Source organism: Molothrus aeneus, chromosome 19, assembly GCF_037042795.1.
Source record: "Molothrus aeneus isolate 106 chromosome 19, BPBGC_Maene_1.0, whole genome shotgun sequence".
Lineage (NCBI taxonomy): Eukaryota > Metazoa > Chordata > Aves > Passeriformes > Icteridae > Molothrus > Molothrus aeneus.
In genome coordinates, this window is record NC_089664.1 from 815993 (window position 1) to 829133 (window position 13141).

A 13141-nucleotide genomic window follows, 5' to 3' on the forward strand; every position below is an offset into this window, starting at 1 on the left:
TGCTCAGCCTGGATTTAATATGAGCTTTTGGGGTGCCAGAGTTCCTTATCCTGGATTTGGCCTGAGCCTTTGGGCTGATGGAGATGCACATCCTGGATGAGGGGCTGCCCCAACTCCCCCAAGCAGCCACATGATTTGGCTCAGTGTGGGGCTGCTGTGACCACCAGGAGACCCCCCACACTGTGCCAAGGCTGCACAAAGGATGGAGGAATGTGGGTGCAGGGTGGGGATGTTGGTAAGGACAGGGAGACACGACACAGCTGCAGCATCCTCAGGGATGAGGGTGGCACTGGCTGCGTTATTGGTGCTGTAGTTCAGCACCCCTGGACTGGGAGGTGTTCTGTTCTCCAGGCATAGAAATCCCCCTGGGATGGGAATCAGCACAACAGGAAAAAGGGTCTGCAGCCACCCTTGCACCCTCCTGGATGTGCTGCTGCTTTGGAAGCAGATGCTCCACCTTGGCCCAGAGCTGAGGGCAGAGACAGTTACTGCTCCTGGAGAAGGGAAATTTGTGGGCTGGCGCTGTTTGTGGGCACACAGTGCCTGTGGGCCCACCCCAGCCTGTTCCCACGCCAGCCGGTGTGTACGGCTTGCCCTGGGGAGCTGCCTTGTCCTGGGACCATCATCCCAGCTGCTTCTGCTGCAGATTCCCAGCTCTCCCAGCTGTGGAGCTGCCATCCCAGTGACCCTGGGGTCCTTCGGGGCACACAGTGGGTTCCATGTGCTGGTGCTGCCAGCCCCAGAGCAGCTCCTGCATGCTGTGGGAATGGTGCAGAGAGGAGTCCATGAGTGCAGCTGCCTCACCAGAACAGGGAAACCCAGCACTGCCCATGTCTCTCCCTAGCTCCCTTCAACAGCAGGTCCCACCAAATGGCACATCCTCCCACCAGTATCCCACATCACCTGGGGAGAAAGGGGACATCCAGTGGGTGTTTGAGGGCTCTTGCTGTGGCTGGGGACCCCTTGCCAAGCTGGGCAGGGTCCCCCAAGGTGCCCAGCCACGTGCAGGGGCCGGGCAGGGAGGGGACACAACTCCCTCAGAGCTAAAAGCCAGGTTGGAGGAGGAGGTCCCAGCCCAGGGCAAAGCTGTAACCCGGGTATGGCCCAGCCTGTCCCACAGGGGGAGCAGGGCCAGGGCACATCCTGGTGTCACCCCCCTCCCGCCCCGGTGACACGGCCCCGGACTCCAGCTCAGCCTTCGTTCCAATATAATCTTTATTGGGGAGACTGATGGGGTCAGAACAAGGCCGGGTATAAAACATGATCATGGTCACAACCAGCAGCAGGAGGCATTGGCAGAGCAACACAGACACGGTACCGGCGCCGTTCCCCGCCGGAGCGAGAACGGTTCTGGGGCTGCGCCAGCGGCATCGCCCGCCCCCTCGGGACAGCACAGGGCATGGACTGGTCCCTCTCCCTGCATGGGTGCTGGGCTTTGGCCAGTGCCAGGGGCACTGTTTCCTCCAGGATGTAGGTTCTGGGACCCCTCAGGCTCACCCAGCCCCAGCACCCTGGGACTGGGCAGCACGTGCCCCTGGTGCCGTGCCATGCTGGGTTGTGGTGCTCAGCCCCATGGGAGCACCCAAAACTATGGCTTTTTCTTTATTTTGCTTTATTTTTTTTTTTTTTTGGCAGCAAACTTACCCCTCCAGGTGCTCTGGAGAAAGCAAGACTGTGCACAGGAAGCTGCTGCCCTGCCAGCCCCTCTGCACAGGGGTCAGAGCAGAGGTGCTGCTCTGGGGAAGGGACTGTGGGCAGGAGCCAGACCTCGGTCCCCCTACCCAGTCAAATCCCCTCACTGGAGTCAGCAATTTGGGGTACTGGACCCGGTGCCACCCTCCTGAGCCATCCCCTGGGGCATCGGTGTGGGTCCCGGGCGGAGGGGCAGAGAACGGGCACAGCTCAATGCCTTTGTGAACACGTAGTGGCCTGGGATGGGGTGGCTGGGGATGGACGGGGAAAACAAGAATCCTCCAAAACGAGGACAAAGTGGAGCTTTCCTCAAGGGCCGGCGGAGGACATGGGCCGCACGTCTGCTGGCATCCGAGGGGCCGGCGTGGCGGCTTGGTGTGGCTACTGAGACTCAGGCGCACGGCGGTGTGGCCACCGAGATGAAAGCTTTGGCAAATAACTTACAGAGAGGGGGTGGAGGGGGCAGCTGGGGACCTGTCCTCACTTCCTGTGCTGGGAGGGTGGCCCAGTGTGGCACCATGCATCTCCAGGGCTCCTTGTGCTGCTGCTGCCGGCCGTGGGGCGATGGGGAGGGCGTCACTCCGGCCAGAGCCCAGCGTCCGCTCCTGGGAGAGCCGGGGAGAGAGGAGGGAGAGGCGCCCGGGGAAGGAGCACGGTGAGGAGCTCGATGCACCACAGGAGCGCCCGCCGCAGGGCCAGGGGAGCCGCAGAGCCCGGGTGCGCTGGTGGATGTGCTCCCCTTGCCAGCGTCCCTCTCCCCGGGCACCACCGGTGAGTCGGGGGCTGCTGCAGGTCCCAGCACCCCCTCTGCCCCCCCCCGAGTGCCGGCAAGGACACCGGTCCCACATCCTCGGCCGTGGTGAGTATTAGAGCATTCCCTGGCGGTGCCACTGGCAGGGAGGGGACAGGGGGCCGCGCTGTCCCCGCCGTGCCCGTGCGGAGGGGCGGGCGGGCGCGGGGCTCACATGATGGTGCAGGAGGACAGCGGGTTCCGGATGTGGCAGGTGCAGGCGGCCCCGCAGTACTGGCGGAAGGTCTGGTAGCAGCTGCGGTCGGTGTCGCTGCTCCACTGGACGGGGTTGGCGGCCAGGGCCTCGGCCGGCAGTCTGTTCAGGATACTGGTGTTGACGGCCAGCGCCGCCAGCCCGTAGTCGGTGAAGAGGACGGTCTCCCGCTTGCAGGTGGGGCAGGAGATGAACTTGTACTTGGGGCAGGACTCGTAGAGGATCTGCAGGCACTCCTCGCACACCGAGTGCAGGCAGGAGAGGATGCGGGGCCGCTTGTTGGTGAAGTTGTACATGTGGCCGCAGGTGGGGCACTCCAGGGGCTCGCAGGGCGTCGAGGGATGCAGCACGTACTGGTTGACGATCACCTCGTCCGACGGCGGCTGCCGGTGGTAGCAGACCTCGGAGCTGCCCTTGCGCTGGCCCTGGTAGCCGCGCTCCCGCCGCGGCAGGGGGGGAGTCCGGGGCAGCGGCAGCGGCCCGGGGGTGGCATCCAGGGCGGGGATGTCCCCGCACGCCTGGTTGACGATGATCTCGGACTCGGAGGGCCACGCGCGCTTGGCCACGAGGGGCGGCTCCCGGCGCGGGGCGGGCGCGTAGCGCGGCTGCGACCCCTGCAGCTCCGAGAACTTCTCCGGGTGGATGATCTTCATCGCCTCCATTTTAATGATGACCTGTTGCCCTTTCAGACACGACATGAGTATCGTTTTCACATTACTGTCCACTGCTCTGGGGTCTCCGAGGGACGCCTGCATGAGGCTAAAACATGCTGGCAGCCTGCTGAGCTTTCAATCTCGCTCTGGCCGCGGAGTAGGAGCACAGGGAGCAGCAGCTGGTGCGGGAGAGCATCCTGGGGAGACGGGCCAGCGGCAGCGGACCCCACGCCCCTCTTCTGCAGCCAGCCCCGAGGGTGCCAGGAGCGAGGCTGGGGCAGGCAGGAGAAGGCAGGGCTCACAGTGGCATCCTGCCTGCCTCGAGATGCTCTTGGGCGGCTGATCAAAGCGCCGGCTCCCCGCAGCCTCGCCGGGATGTTAACGTGACATTGGCAGTCACTCAGTCACTCCCCTGCTCTTCGCCTTCGCCGCCACTTCCCACGGCAGATCAGCTGCAGTCGGAACGGTAATTTGGGGATGGCGGCAGTGGGCACTGCCCAGGGCAGGTGAGTCCAGGGAGGATCTTGCAGAACTGGAGGCAGCTCTCACTTCGCCCCAGGCCGGCCTCTGTTCCTGTTTACATGCAGTGGGATCCTCGTGGCGCTGAAGAATGTGTTTGCAAATTCCTTTGCTCTGACTTCCCGGCTCTCCCACTTGCAGTCACCGGCAGCTCCCACAGGGCAGGGGCTCGGGGCACATCCCGTGCCAGAGGGCAGCTCACCTTGGCTGCGGCCAGGACACCGCACACCTTGTCCCCTCGGTCCCCGGTACCTCTGTCCCCAGCTCAGCTTCGTGCTCGCTGGAAATGAAAAGGGAGAGGGGGTTGGATCCAAGGCTCTTCATGGATCTACCGTCTGCCAGCGCTCCCTCGGGATGCGTGCCCGCCTGCATCCCGGCAATTTGGCAGCCATGCCCTCCGGGTCCTGTCCATCCGCCCGCGTGCTTGGGCTGCGGAAGTGGGAGCAGGCAGGTATTTCCCCCACGGCATCGCCTCGGCGGCCCCGAGCGGGGGGTGCCGGGACCCCCCTCTGCCCTGAGGGTGGGAGGGCAGGTCCCCCTGAGCCCTCCTGGGCTGCGGAGCCCCTCTCGAAGGGGCTCCTCCGCCGACCTGCCTCTGCTCAGGGTTTTCTCTCACGTTTAGCCCCTCCTCTGCTCAGTGGATCTATTTTTACCTCCATCGCTTGCTCCTGATCTGTCCGTGCTATTATCCCTCCCTCCAGCTTCCTCTCCCCCCCTTCCCAGCTCCCTGCCCTTGTCCCGGGGCTGATGGAGAGGACAGGCCACGTTTGCGGGCAGGAGATGGGGGGCAGGCAGCCAGCCCGAGGCCATTTTCTCCCTCAGCAGCCCCTGCGCCAGCCCGGCTCTCCTCCGAGAAGGGCGAAGGCGCTCTCCTCCATCACGCTGCAAATCCTGTTAGAGGGATGCCTCTCCCGCCGGGCGCTGCCATGCCTGGCGGAGGGGGCCCGAGGGGGCCATCTGGTTGCAGCAGCAGCAGCCTTTGGGGATGAAGCGAGGCCGCGGGGTTCAGCCCCGGGTGCCCGAGGGCTGGGAGGGGGGGCTGGATCCCTGCCCAGCCCCCAGCAGGGATGTCCCGGGGGCCATGCCCTGGAAGCACTGGGGTCCCGCAAGCATCGTGCCCTGCAGAGGGAGGCCTCGCCTCTTGCATTCCCCCTCGCGGGCCCACATCCTGCACCCCACTTCCTGCACCCCACATCCTGCACCCGCGTCCCACAAGCAGCATATATTCCCCCCCTCCCGCAGCAGCAGCAGCCCCAGGGGCTCTGCCTGCAGCTCTCACACAGACACTCACCCGCAGCGCCCACGAGCACAGCGACACGGGTGGTCAGCAGTGCCACGCACTGTCACCGCGTTCCCACGCTCGTTCTGTCACACCCCTTCACGCACAGCCCTGGCGCAGCACCCGCACCCCCACCGCCGCTGGGGCGACACAGCCCCCCGCCATCCCCGGCCCTTCGGGGGTGACACAGCCCCCGCCGCACCCCACACCCCATCACTCCGGGGGAGGCACAGCCCTCCCCAGCATCCTCCCCTCCCCAGCCTCCCACCGCAATCCCCAGCCCCCCGAGTCCGTGCCCCACGCTCGCAGCACACAGTGCTCCCGCACACACACACACGTGCGCTCCCGCACGCCCGCGGGGTGACTCCCCCGCCCCTGCCCGCCGTTACCTGCGCTGGCCCCGGGCAGGGGTCCCGCTTCAGCCCCCGCTCCGTGCCCGGTGCGGCTCCGCAGGCCCGAGCGGCGGAGGTTATCTGAAAGGCAGCGGGATGCGGCGCTGCCCCGGCCAGGCGCGGCTCCCCGGGGATGCTGGCGGCTCCGAGGCGCGGCTCCACCGGGATGGTCCTGGCCGGCCGCCCCCGGCCCCGCCGCCCGCTCCGGCCGCGGCCGCGGCGGCGCGGGGAGGGGACCGGGCGCAGGGGCCGGGGCTGGCGGCGCCGGGTCGCTCCGGATGCTCGGCGGGGACCGGCGGCCGGGGGAGCCGGCAGGTACGGCCGCTGCCGCTCCGGGGGCTCCTTCGTGCCCTCCCCCGGCTCCCCCCGCCGCCCCCGGCCGCGGACCCCGGCTGGGCGCGGGGCTGATGCAACACCCCCGGCCGGCAGCGCAGGCTGCGGGGGGCTGATGCCAGGCCCCCCTGTGCCCCTGGGCAGGTGCAGGCAGCGGCGGGCAGCAGCGGGCAGGCAGCGGCGGCTCCGTGCCCGCCGTTCCCGGGGCCCGGCGGCGCGGGCGCTGCTGCGCGCTCCCGCCGCCGCCCGCAGTGCCGCCGCAGTGGTGCAGCCGCCTCACATTTCTCTCGCTCAGCAGCGCCGGGGCCCGCCGGCCGCAGCGCCTGACGCCCAGCACACCCCCTCCCCGCCCCGCACGCCCCCTCCCCGCCCCGCACCCCTTCATCGCCCCGCACAGCCCCCTCCCCGCACATCCCTCCTTGCCCCGACCCACTCCCCTGGTCCCACACATCCCGCTTCCCCACAGCCCCTCTCGCCCCGCACCCCCTCTCCCCGCAGCCGCTCCCGAACCCTCCCCGCGGCCCCGCTCCCTCTCCCGGGCCGGCCGGGCCCCCGCGGGTCGCTCCGAGGGGCCCGCGGTGACTCAGCATCAGCGCCGCTGGAAGCGGCTCCGCGGCGCCGGGGCCGCTCCGGGGACCCGGCTGTGGGGCAGCGTCGGGGAGGGGGCCCTGTCAGCAGCCCCTGCAGCCCCCGGGGCTGGGGAGAGGTCGGACAGCCAGGAATTCCCCCACCACGGCTTTTTCCCACTGCCAAATCAGCCGTGCACCCCACACTGTCCCCTGGGATCCATGGCCACGGCTGTCGGGGGAGCAGAGGGGGCCCCTGAGAGCCCCCCAGTCCCTGCTGAGCTCCGGAGCTCCTGGGCATGGGTGCTCATTGGTCCCTGGGGACACGGTGGGCTCAGTGTGGTGGGTGGGGGTCCCAGCAATGCTGACAGGTCCCTGCAGAGTGCTGGGGAGCGTTGCTCATGGCCATGGGCTTGCTGGTGTGACCCCCATAGTGGCACAGGCAGACAGGACCCCACAGGCTGGGGACACCCCACAAGGTGCCCTGAGCAGATGACTCCTGGTCCATGCTTCCTGGCTCCTGCAGATGTGAGAGGCATGGATGTTCCCTGTTAGAGGCCAGGCTGCCTTCTCCCCCTGCTGTGGGTGCCTCCAGAATGGGGACCCCACAGGCAAATGGCCAAAATGAGGAGGCAACCCCACACAGAGCCCTCCAGCTCCCATGCCCCGACCCCAGGAGCAGTGACCCAGGATGTGCACACTCAAATCCAAACCCAAACCCAAACCCAAACCCATTCCACCCAGCCCTGGCTGGAGCAGGATGCTGGTGGGGGCTCACCAGGCTCCTTTGGGTGCTGTTGGGGTTCCTCTGCTTGTGTTGCCCATTGCTATTTTTTAGTTTTTTATATTCCTCCAGGATTGTGCCTGGGCTTTTATGCCCTCCCTGAAGATTGCCCTGTCCAGCCCTGCTTGCTGACCCTCCAGCCCTGCTGCAGCAAAGATCCAGCCCCTGTAACAAGGGGTCTGTGTGGTTCTGCAGCTGCCGTGTCCCCACAGCCACTCTGTCCTCACCATGGCTGTCCTCTGGCCCTGCCATCAGTGGGATGGACACATGAGCTGGAGGTTACATATTTCACAGCTATGCCAGGCCTTATGCAGCCCAGAGATCATCTTCTTACCCACACTTCATGCAATGCTAAAAATCTCACCCAGGTGCCTCTCTTCCTGACCTGGAAGAGATGACCAAGGCCACCTGGCACAAGGATTCCCCAAGGGCTCAGTTGTGCTCCATTCCCAGGCCAGACTGACCCTGGAGTCAGGTTCTCCCTGGGGACCCTGCAGCATCACTTCCACCTGGAAATCCATGCTCCCTTCTTGACAATGGCCGAGTTCTTAATCTGGGAGTTTCTCTCAGTGGTTAAGGGATTTTTGAATGCCTCTAGCACCTCTAAGTGCCTTTCTTTGATCTGCTCACCTGCTGAAATCAGTGTGAGGCTGCTGCTGCTGCCTGGCACACGCTAAACAGGGATTTCCTCAATCCTCCCCATCCTCCCTGTGTCAGGTGCTCCTGCCTTCCCTGCTAACGTGCCTGGGTGCAGATAGCAAGAGCTGAGATCTTACGCCTGAGCTCACTGAGCAGAGGAAATTGCAGGAAGTGAGTGAGCACGAGCTATTTTCTGTTATTAATTCATATGGCATCCCCGTGCTGACCCAGCTACACTGTGTGCTATTATGCTGCTATTCCATGACTTAAGCAACAGCTCTATTTAAAAATAATCATAAATTACATTGGGCATTTTTTCTGCTGAATAAGAGTGTGTTTGTGCCAAGGTGCTGGGATCTTCCTGTTGCCCCAATGGCTCTGCTTCTGCTTTGCATGCTCAATGCAGAGCTTTCCCCTTTCCTCTGCTGAGTTGGTCCACCAAGATCTGTGCTTTCTACCCAAACTGAAAAAATCTCATCCTTCAAAACCCAAACCTCCCATCTCTGTCTGGGCCTCAGTGTGGCTGAGACTTGACTGCTGACCCTATCAAACCTCAGCCCTGTGGCCACCTCTGCCTTTGGGTCCTGTCTCTTACTCCTGGTTTAACACCTGACTTTGGCATATAAACATACATGTTGTGTTATCTTTTATAAAAACCTATTGTGTTGAGTGTTATCATAAATGTACATATTTTGGCTGAATATCCTCAGAGGTCTTCTGACCTCTGCTGATGTGATAGGGGTGCTCTCTTGGGTTTTACAAGCAGCACTGATATATTTTACCATTTCCAGAGACCTTGTCAGCAGGCCAAGCGCACCTTTGGGTTCAGAGGTTGCTCCTCAGCTCAGTTGTACCTGCTGTCCTTGGGTCCAGCTCTCCTTAAACAGACATGCAGGAGCAGCTTTGCCAGTGGATTCCCTTCATTTGTCCCAGATGAACAAGGTTTTGCTGTTTGTAATCAGGAGGTTATTGTTCTAATTCAGCTGGTGTTGGCCTTGTGTGAAAGCACAGCTTCTTTCTGCAAAACTCATTCCTATCCAATGTCCTGACTGGATCAGTTTGAAACCTTTGCTCTGTGCTGGGAGCTGTACCACTGCTAGCCAGGCTTTGCTGAGGTGAATGGTGAAGCCAGAAGATAGTTTGGCCCTAAATTTCTCCCTCACCATCAGCCATTACCTGCTCAGCCATCTAGCTGTTTGCTCAGGATTTTATTGCCCTTGTGGATTTCTAGCACCTGTGGGAAGGACCTGTTCTGAGAGGATGGCCACTCTCTTGCTTGGTGCTTGCCTTGCCCTGTGATGGCACCTGAGGCTTTTCTTTCCACCCTACCTGGACAAGCTGACAGCTCCCTGTGTGCCAGACCTTCCTGTCCCACACCCAGGCCCCCATCCATGCTGCCCATGCTCCTGGTGGCAGCACCTCAGGCCACCTTTCTTTGCTCCCTGCTGCTCTCGTCACCAAGTTTGCTTGTCTGGGTCCTGCACGCATCCACAGCTCTTCCCAAAATCCCGTCTGTTTCTCACACCGATCTTGTTTTGCTCTGGTGAATCACTCATCACACAGATAATTCACCCACAAACCCATGAGCTCATCCCCAGCTTTGCAGAGAGCAGCTTTCCCTGCAGGTCTGTGCAGGACAGTGCCAGGGCCTGCCCAGGAGGGAGGGAGGGAGGGAGGGAGGGATGTGGGACCCACAGCTGAATTTTCATCCTCTGGGTGCCATCCCCTTGGGACTGCCTCTCCTTCCCAGGGCAGAGCACCAGGAGAAGGGACTCCCAGTCAGACCATCCCAGGCTAAGACCCTCCAGGCCTGTCTGAAGTGGCCACAAGAGCCCAGCACAGACCCTCAGAGAAGAGGAAAGCAGGGCACAGTGCTCCACCAAAAGCACCAGAGGAGCTGTCTGTGCAGCTTGCTGGCAGAGCAAACACCATTTTGAAGGAGGGATGCCACTAAAATATCTGCCAAGAAAGCAGCAGTCTCTTGTTGCCAGCTGGTAGCTGAAGGATGCCCCAGCTGCTGCAGAGCTGCTCTGTGGCTGCTGTTTAAAGCAGTGTGTGGGTTGGTTGCTGGTGGTCAGGACCTGACCACTGATGCTCTTGCATCAATCCTAATGCCATGGTGGGGGCTTTCATGGGCTGGTTTCTAGGCTTGCAGCTATCCACAGAGACCCCACTGCTACAGAAGTGATGCTCAGAAGATGTCCAAAGTGTCTGAAGCCACACACAAACCTTGAGATGCACACATGGTACCCTGAGCAGCCTGAAGGCTGCATATGTTTGTAGAGCCCCAACAGATTCCAAGAGGTTTAATCATTATTTTTACTATTAGTGATTAATACTGTGGCCACTTCTGTGAACCCTGGGTGTGAAGAGGGGGCCCCCCTTACTGGTGCTGCACTGAGCAGGAGGAAGGAGCAGGAGGAGGGGGGATGCACATGGGCTGGGGGGAGGTCAAGGGGCCAGGGCCAGAGAGAACACATCCCCTCTCTCCTCGGATGTGGTGACCTTCATTCCCCTCCCCACCAACTCCTTGCCTCCAGACCTGGGGTTGCTCAGCTGCCAGAAAAGAACACTGATGGAAGATGTACTGCTCTCCAGAGCTGTCATCTGAGAGCAGGGAAAGAGGATGGGGCTCTTTAGCCACAGGTGAGGACATGGGAAATTCCAGATGTAGTTCCCTGCAACTACACAGGGAAAATCTTTTTGTCTTTGAGGGTCAAACAGCAGACAAGGCACAGGGAGGTGGTGGGATGTCCTTCAAAGCTGCCCTGCACAAGGTCCAGAGTGACAAACTGGCCACACTCTGAGCCACGGGCCCTGTGGGCAAGTGGGGCCCGTGCTCCTATCAGAGCCCCCTTTTTCATCTGAGGCTACATCTTCCCCAGCCCCAGGTAGGCACAGTCCCTGGAGAAGTTCACATCTGGTTGGTGACCCCACAGCAGCACAGCTATGTCAGAAACTCCTTCCCAGTCCTGCAGTGCTACTGGGGAATGAGTGTGTGTGTGTGTGGGGGGGGTTCTGCAGCTCCCCAGGGACTGCTGGCCCAGGCAGGGACGACCACAAAGACCTGGAGCTGCATTTCAGGGGTGAGAGGGTGCAAGGAAGACCCACATCCTTCAGAAAACACCTTGTGTCCAAGGAAAACAGGACAGGACTGGCCCAGAAATAGAAATGGCAGCTCTGCAGAAGCCTTCCCCTCGCCTGTGCATTGACAGAGCCCGAGGCGTTCGGGGCTCAGAAGAAACCGGAGCATGTGCCGGAGCTGGGACCAGCCGCTCCTCCTTCCCGGCCGGGCAGGTGCGGGGCCGCTGGGGCAGCTCCGGTGCCGGCGCTGGGGCTGCGGCAATCGTGGGGACATTGAGCGCTCGCAGTGCTGCTCCCGGGACAGCCGGGCGCTCTGAGCCAGCGCTGCTCGCCTGGTGCCGCGGCCTGGCACAAACCGGGGCACGGAGGAGGAGCGGCGGCGGCGGCTGCCCGTGCCCTTGGGGTGCCCGGTGGGACTCGGCGGTCCTGGCACGGGTGCCCGAGGTCGTGCTTCTCCTTCCTGAGGGCTGCCTCAGCTGGGACACAGCTCCGAGCAGCAGCCCAGACCCAGGCAGTGGTTTGTTTTTGCACTACAGTTTCAGCTCCTGCAGGAAAACTTCCCTGAAGGCAGCAGATGGGACCCACCGAGCCCTGCCTGGCTCCAGGCTGCTGCCCCCTTTCTCTGGGGCAGCCCGAGACTGTGGCTGTGCTCACAGGTGATGTGATCCTGCTGTCCCCGTGTGACTGTCCTGGGGCTCCCAACAGGACCTGAGGGCACCCTGCACTGCCCCATCCCTGCTCTCAGCAGCTGGCAGCACCCCTGGCTCTCCTGCTGGCCCTTCTGCTCAGCTTGGGCAGCCGTGCTCTTGTGTGGAGCAGCACGGCTGCATTTCTGGGTCAGCTGGGTGAATATGAGCGTTGAGCTGAGGGTTTTGTTTTCCCTGCGTGCCTGTAACCCCCCTGGGGGTTGTGTGGGTGCACAGCTGGGAGCTGGCCCTGGGCACAGCTCCTGCTCTGGCAGAGGCTGCAGGGCCCTGGGGGCTGCCCAGCAGGAGCTGCTGCTGCTCTTGGAGCCAGGGAAGCTGAGCCAAGGCTTGGTCTGAGTGCGTGGTGGAGCTGCAGCAGGGGCAAGAGGGGGGGCTCGTGGGTCTGGGGGTGGGAGGTTGGAATGGGGGGTGGGAGTCACCATCCTGCTCGAGCTGGTGAACTCCCCAGCACTGCCGTGGGTGGGAGCTGGGAGTGTGGGACCTGCGGCAGCCTGGGAGGGTCTGCACCCCACGGGGCAGGCATGGGGGCTGCACCAGCTCTTGGGCCGTTCCCTGGGGCTGACAGCATCATCTGGCCTTGGGGTTTCATCGCCCTCATTTCTCCAGTCCTCCAAGAGCCAGGGCCACTGTGCCTGGTGCCAGGATGCCAGGATGCTGCTGAGGACCTCGAGGCCTGTCTTTCCCCTCTGCTCCCTCCAGAGAGGACTCCTTGCCCTGTGCCTTGGCTGCAGGGAGACCTTTGGGCACAAGGGGGTTGCAGTAGCCTGGTGCTCCTGTGCAGGCCGTGGGGAGGCAAGTGGAGCACTGTAGCCAGGGTGACAGGGGGAGGTGAGGCCATTCCATGTAACAGAAACCAGGGCTCCAGATGGGGAGGGGACCCAGCATGTCCAGACTGCTGCAGGAGCTGTCAGGTGCTACTGGGACTCTGCTCTGTCCCCAGAACAGGACAGAGGTAACCAGAGAGACCTGGACCACCAGGAGCCATATTCTTGTTTGCTGGGGGCACGTGTGTTTGGGGGGGAAGGGGAAGCTCTGCAGGACATCGAGCACACAGCTCAGTGTGCTCAGTTCAGAGCACCGGTGCCCTCCAGGTGCTCTGGAGCCGTCGTGCTCCCACGGATGGGGAAGAAGGGGCAGTTCTGGCTGCAGGCTCAAGGGCTCTGCTTTGAAGGTGCAGGCTCAAGGCTGAGGGCTGTCCCCCAGTAAGGCACACGGGGTCCCCGGGAGTCCCCACCTGCCCAGGCTCACCCAGCCCTGGCTTCTGCAGGCCCCTGATCTGCACACGGGCTTTGGGGCTGGCAGGGCTGCGGAGGAGGCTCTGCAGCAGCGGGGGCTGCCTGCCCGGCGGCTGCCTGCGTGCCAGCACGGAGCTGCCAGCCCGGCGCTCGCAGCCCTCCCTCGGCAGACGCAAATGGGAGCAGACAGCCCGGCTCGAGCGGTAAAGATCAAACCCCGGGAGCCCCGGGCTGCTGTCAGCGCGGGCAGGGCG

General features: G+C 63.0%; 1 protein-coding gene across 1 annotated transcript; it reads right to left on the reverse strand.

The window, feature by feature from the left end:
- Window positions 1-1197: 1197 nt before the first annotated feature.
- RNF208 (ring finger protein 208) lies at window positions 1198-5745 on the reverse strand. Its single transcript, XM_066563033.1, has 2 exons — window positions 5537-5745; window positions 1198-4148 (listed from the first exon to the last, which is right to left on the reverse strand). The coding sequence occupies exon 2, from the start codon at window positions 3449-3451 to the stop codon at window positions 2654-2656; it is 798 nt and encodes a 265-aa protein (XP_066419130.1). The 5' UTR covers window positions 3452-4148; window positions 5537-5745; the 3' UTR covers window positions 1198-2653.
- Between the last annotated feature and the right edge of the window lie 7396 nt (window positions 5746-13141).

Coding starts and splice junctions, on each gene's coding strand:
- RNF208 (XM_066563033.1), bottom strand. CDS start 3,451: ATGCAGGCGTCCCTCGGAGACCCCAGAGCAGTGGACAGTAATGTGAAA.